The 6,902-nt window shown below is 38.0% G+C and overlaps 1 protein-coding gene across 1 annotated transcript in view; it reads right to left on the bottom strand.

Moving 5' to 3' along the window:
* Positions 1-6,902, bottom strand: part of LOC107088072 (arf-GAP with SH3 domain, ANK repeat and PH domain-containing protein 1-like) — a 57,984-nt gene that overhangs the window by 44,419 nt on the left and 6,663 nt on the right. Inside the window, exon 2 of the mRNA XM_015380008.1 lies at positions 5,081-5,153. Within this exon, the coding sequence (XP_015235494.1) occupies positions 5,081-5,153 (73 nt within the window). The remainder of the gene's footprint in view (positions 1-5,080; positions 5,154-6,902) is intronic.

A 6,902-nucleotide genomic window follows, 5' to 3' on the forward strand; every position in this document is an offset into this window, starting at 1 on the left:
ATGTTTCTAAATCAGTAAGATAAAGAAGTACACCTATAAATACATAAACACACACACTCCTGTCACACCATTGTGTTTCAGCCTTTTGTTTTAGTGGCTTTGGGAGACAGCCTTGTTACCACATTTCTTTTCCAACAAATCCTTGCACTGTGGTAAACAGAGCCCAAGCAATCTGTTGCCCCACATTGTGACTTCCATCTGTAGCTAAAACTCGCACATGATCTGGATCATTACCACATTTAAATGAATAGTTCCTTGGCATGAGGCACATATCTGGTAAAAAAAAAAATCCATTCATACATTTTCAATTGATCCTGCTAACAAACCAACAATGTTCCCTTTTCTTGTGTTTTTGTCTTCAGTAAAAAACCTCCAGACTTTTTGAGTCAGATTCTGAGGGTGTCGATAGTCACTGCTGCCACCCTCTGGTTTAGTGGGTACTGCTTGTTTCGCCAAACATCCCTATCTGACAATGTTGGAGAATCTTTTCAAAAACTCCAGCATCCAGATTATTATCTACATCATCACCAAAATTTAATGGATTTTTTTTTGACATGATAATATAAAAAGCAGAGGTCATAAAACAAGATGGAGACGTTACAAAAAACTAACCATCTTGGTCATAACATAGCCGAACACTGCACATTTTCCCCCATTGATCTCCAGTATGTATGAACGTTTTATAATGAGAGCGCATCAAAAGTGGAGCACATAAAAAAACTACATTAGATCGAGTCTATGTTCCACAAAATCTTTTTTTTTTTTTTTTTTACTAAACATAAGGCACTTGTAACCTTTTGTTTTTATGTGAATAAACCTGGTAAAATAGGAAATAGTAGCACCTTTAGCCTCTGTAACAGAAACCTTTTACCAAAGTGCAGTTTGTTTGTTTTTGGGATGAGATTTCTATTTTTTTTCAGCATGTTTCAAGAAAGCTGTGTAAGAAATCAATTAGAAAGCCTTGAAAGGACTTTAACTACAACCAGGGTGTATGTTATGTTTGTTACACTTTCCATATAGTGAAGTCTCTATAAAACAATCAGAGCTTTATTACTGAAAATACAAGTCTGTCCCTGCACAACTCAGTGGTCAAATTTATTGCATTTTCAAAGGAGCAAGTTGGAGACATGACGTTCTTACTGTCAGCTGACGTAATTTGTATAAACAGAATGTGAAGCCACATACAAAACAAAAAACAGCCGTGGTAAAACAGAAGGTTAACTGACCCAAAAAAGAAAACGATGGGATGCTTTACCACAGCATTAAAATTGAGTAGTATATCAAATTGGAATGAAAGGCAAAACCTTTAATTATAAAAAGAGATACATAAAACTCTCACACTATAAAGATCCGAGTCTCCAAAGAGCCTGAGGGTAATTTTACAGCTGACCTTTTGGAGCCAGAGCAACTCTACACTTTAACTGGTCTGCAGAACACACACAGTCACAAACCACAGCAATTAAGCAGAAAACATGTAGTCCATGTGCATGAAAAAAGGGGGTGTTCCTCACAAAAGTGTTTTTGTTTGTGTGACAAGGTATGAGTCCATTAGACCTGCAAAGGGGGGAGGAGTGAGTGAACAACCAGCTTTATTTATGTAGACGCAATAAATAATCCTCCCATTGGCCTCCAACCATCACATTACAGGAACTCCTCCATATGATTTTACTAAGTTAAACAGGAAGAAGAAGGAGGTAACGATGGACCTCTTCTCTGCAAATACGGGAAAGCTGCTGACTGTAACTGGTTGCCTAATTCAGCGCAGCTGGCTGATTCTGGCGACACAAAAAGTCAAATGCTCAAAATGGGAAGCAGGCATCTGAGCGGAGAAAACAGTTTAGGATATTACTCAGTTGTTTTGAACATTTCTGAATGAGGGCTCACGTCTGAAATATTCCTTCCCACTTGCGCTGATCAAGATCTGCATGACACACTATTAGTAAGAAAACATTCGGACCAGCTGGAAGGTCACTGAGGGGAGCGACGGATTGCTAAAAGAACACAGGCCATACGGTTTATTACAGACAACTCTAACCACACTTCTTTATTTAACATAAACACAATGACCCATCATCATGCACACAAGGAACCTGTTCCTGTCCTCAAAACAACCAACCCCCCGCTTTACCCTCTTAGCATTATCTGGGAAGGATTAAACAATAACATATGGGGAGCCAAGGCACTAAGCTGATTTTCTTGCAATAATAGAGGTGGATATTGATTNCCCTCTGGGGGGAGCCTAGCTGGAAAATCAACACCGGTTGCATAGTGTACCTTTAATAATCCCAGGGAGAAATTACTTTCGTTACATGACTCCATATGTAATAGAGTGACTGTAGGACCAGTTTGATATAACACAATTTCATACAATACAAGCAATTAGGGGGTCCCCGCTCCATCTCGCAATCAGTTTGGGGGTTCTTGGCTTTGAAAACGTTGAAGACCCCTGCCCTAAATGAAGGAAATCGGGGCTGATCAATCGGCCGGCCGATTTATCAGTGCACCCCTAATATATACTAAATAAATTAATTGTAGACAAGAAATGCATTTGTGTTTTTAGTTTAAACATGTACCTGAGAATTGCTTATTTTTATTAATTTAGCAAATGGAGCCAAATAATAGCTGTATATCCAGGTGTATGAGGAGACGACTTTTACTGGTGATCTTCTGTCCATGTTCAAAACTAACAATCTCACATTTTTTGCATATTTATTAAAACTAATACATGAATAGCATGTTTGGTTAATTGGTGTCTCTAAATTGTTCTTTGGGTGTGAGAGTGTGTATATGGTTGTATGTCTGTGTGCGTCTGTGTTGCCCTGTGACAGACCTGTTAGGATGCATATGAATAAACATAATTTAGAGTCTTTTTTTTTCATTAGACTTTTCTACAAGCAGCAGCAGTTGTTGAGAGGTTATATATTCCACGCTCAAATTAAGTCATGATTCTTTGAGTGGGAACTAAAAGTTATATCTTAAGCTTTCCAGGGCAAGTCCAATACAAGGTCGACATTTTAACGGGCAAGTTCAAGTCAGGTCACATATCTTTGAAGTCCAGGTTAAAGTCATTTCTTAACGATGGAGTGTCTAGAAAAAAACAAATGTCTTTGAGGGATAAATCCAAGACAAATATCAACCCTTGGAGAAGCGTTTCTAAGTCACATTGCACTAATCTGAGCAGGCAAGGACAAGTAGGAGAGATAAATATTAGGGTTGATTTGCAACTTTGCGTAAACATCAGTCCAAATGGCAGCGTTCTACTCTCTATCAGCAGCATATCACTTCGCATGAGGAGAAACATTAATGGCATGAAGAAGAAATAGACCTATAGAGGTATATTTAGTGCATGCATAATGCCTACAACTATTATTTTAACAGTGGCTGGAATCGTATTTATCCAATAGACAGCAGTTTGTCCAGATAAATAAACACAAATCTACGACGAATTGCATCTTGTGTGGGGGTACCACAGGATTTGGTGCTGGGCCCAATTGTCTTCTTAATGTTTATCAATTACCTATATTATATCTGCAACAGCTTTAAATTAGTCCTCTATGCAGATGACACCACAATTTTTTTTTTCCCTGGAAAGAACTTAGAAAAATTACTTTTCGAGATCTCTACGAAATGGGAAAATTAAAGAAATGGTTTTACTGTTATACATTTTCACTGAACGTGAAAAAAAAAAACAAATGTATAGTTTTTGGTAACATGAGGAGTGATACTGAACTGAAAATTAAACTAAACAATGACGCAATCGAATGTGTTGTTAATACAATTTCCTCTGTGTCATCCTTGACCTCAAACTAAACTGGAAATCCCACAAAATTTACAGCAATGGTCTGGGTAAACATATTAAACCCACTTTTTTTAAAATCAAAAGTAATAATTTATCATTTGATCAAATTTAAATCCTTACAAATAATGTATAATATAAGGTATCAATTGCTTCCAAATAATATCAAAAAAACCTTTATCGATAGAGATGACAAGTACAATCTGCGAGGTCCAATGAAGTTTAAGAAACAAAGTAAAAAAAACTACCCTAAAGAACATGTTCATCACTCGCCGCAGGGTTTATCTATGGAATGAACTCAAGGAGGACTTGAAATGTTGAAGCTCATTGAAAACTAAACAAATGTACAAAAAAAATGATTTAGAAACTATGCAAAATAAGCCGAAGAACGATGAATGAATATAAAAAATATGTTATTTGGCTCTGCTGTTATATTTGTGTTTCTTTCTTTTTTCCTCTTGTTAGATAAGTTCTGGTTTGTTCTCTTTTGTGTAAATTCATTTGTTTTCATTATGTACACAAAGCTTAAATTCTATGTTGTTTTGGACATAATGACAAAATGTAGATTAAATTTGCACTAAAACCGATGTCTGTAGCAAAATATTTGATATCGAGGGGGGGAAAATGAACGCGAGAAAAAGGGGTAAGTGATAACAAGTTTTATACTTCGGCTTACTCCTTTTTAGCTTTTCTGTGTAGGCACAAATTATGCCTGTTTATTTATTTTTTTATTTTTTATTTTACACAACTTGCTCAAATGAATAAACAAACAAAAATCTTTTTTTTCTCCTGCCGATTCTTAAACCCATTATTGCATTAACATCCTTCTGTTTGAAGATAAAACAAAATGACAACTAATGATAGAGAGGTCCCAAACAAAAAAGCTTTTATTTATAAATCAAACAATAACTGATGGTAAGTAAAAGGAGCAGCAAAGTGTGTGCTTCTGAACTGGTGAAAGAATGCACATGGATACAAGAAAAAATGCTCATATCAGCCAAAACTTCCAGTCAGTTGGTGTATCGGTCGATCCCTGGTACAAAGACTTATGCTTTGGAAAACTACAGAATACATTCAATGTATTCCATTAATCAGTGTATTATGTTTGCAGCAATGACTCATAAAAGTTTAAACTGCTACAGTACCTTTAGCTGACACTAGCTGTGATGCAGTGCTAGCAGTAAAATGAATATTATGTTGTTGCACTTTATGCCTGCAACAAAAAGTAGCTACAGCCCGGCCCCCCTACCCCCATGCTAATGGATGTGCTGTGCAGATGCTTACAGAGTCCAGACGTGTGTATAGCCTTAATCGTCTTCTTCATTCTCTGCAGAGTTGAGTTGTCCATCTCTAGACACTGCAAAAGACACACATGCAGAAAAAATAATTAAATAATCAGATATTACACAAGTGTCTGACTAGTCTAGATAATTAAGCATTGTTGGGAAATTATTCTGAGAAACACTGCCTGCCTAAATTTCTCCTGATGTGTGAATTAGGCAAACAGGTTTCACCCAGAAATGATGTTCTAGCTTGTCATGCCAAGCTCCTGGTGATGTAAGTGCAGTTGTGACACTTGCAACCTTTCAGGTTTAGGCTCAGCTAGGCTGCCAACCAGAGGCAGGTTGTTACATGGCTCCACGCTATCTGAGCAGTAAACCTCTTCTCGAATAAGGAGGATTAAAACAATTTACTCTGTTTATTCTCAGAACACAGCCTACTTGTTGAAATGAGCTACAGCGTCGGGACTCCACCCAAGTGGCATCAAAAATAGCTCAAATGAGACAGTAATGCATGACAGAGACCATGTTGTGTTGCATGTTGTTGTTTCCCCAGCCCTGCCCATCCCAGTGAGAAACCCTCCCTAAGCGTTGATTTATTCATCAGAATGTTGGGTGTATGTGGAAATCTACTGTCAGTGAAAGTAGCTGACCTTTTTATTTAGACTGCTTCGTATTAACTAGCTACCAAAATGAGTTTGCATGTCAACCTTATTAGGGGCATCTGTTCAATAATTTTTTGACAAAACAACTCTACATGGCAGGGACTCATAATCCACTATTTAGCCATCTGGAAATGCTGAAGACAACCTGGTGAATTTCAAGCAAACGTCAGAACAAGGAAGAGAAGGATTTATGTGACATGATGTGAGTGTTGGTGTCAGTTTCAGACACTGTTATGCTACGCTGATTTAATTGCACAACCATCTCTCTGGTTTACAGAAAATGATCTAAAAAAAAAACAAAACAAAAAGAAAAATAGTCATTAAAGGGGTCATAGAATGTAAAACAGAGTTTACCTTGTCATAGATGAATAACGATAGTTCAGGGGTGAAATGGACGTACAGAGAAGTTCAAACTCCATTGACACCTCCTTTCTCTGCAAATATCACAATTCTAAACTTCAAACATAAAATGGGCGAATTCAAACGAAGTTGCCTTATTTGGTTCTGGCCTGTACTTTTACATCTGTGTCCAGGCAACCATCACCAGGTTGGGTTCGGTCACTCCGTCCCCCGCTGGCTCCCTTCCCCCCGTGGGCCGGGGTTCCCGGACCAGCCCCGGAGCTGACGGCTCGGTACGAGTGCCCGGTGAGTTTCAACTACGTGCTGCACCGTAGTCGACAAAATCCCGGACCATTTTGAGATTCCCTCAAGACATTTTTTAGTTATGAAAAGCAGGACATGTCAGGGAAAAAAGAGGACGTCTGGCCACCCTACCATAACAACAATTTCAATGTTTCAGTGAGTGAGTGCTTGTTGCTATGATGCATCTTTGCTCAGCAGCTTTGCTGGTTGTAAACCAACCAATCAACGCACAGCTCATCTAAATATTCATGAGCATACCATAAAAGGAAGAAAACCTGTTGTTTCATTCTAGGGCTTTTAACCAGGCTTGCATTAGGCTCATTGAACACCAAATAAGCCAATTTCAGCCCAACCATTGTTACACACCCTATTCAGGGACCTTAAGGACCAGCACCAAATACCCTATATAATCATTCAATGAGCCCTTTAAATTACAATGGCAGCTTGTTCACAGGAAAATAAGCACACATGAAGTGGAACACTCCTTTCAGGTTGGAACAGAAAACTGAAGCTAAAATT

The sequence above is a fragment of the Cyprinodon variegatus genome, unplaced genomic scaffold (genome assembly GCF_000732505.1).
Source record: "Cyprinodon variegatus isolate N-32 unplaced genomic scaffold, C_variegatus-1.0 Scaffold205, whole genome shotgun sequence".
Classification (NCBI taxonomy): Eukaryota; Metazoa; Chordata; class Actinopteri; order Cyprinodontiformes; family Cyprinodontidae; genus Cyprinodon; species Cyprinodon variegatus.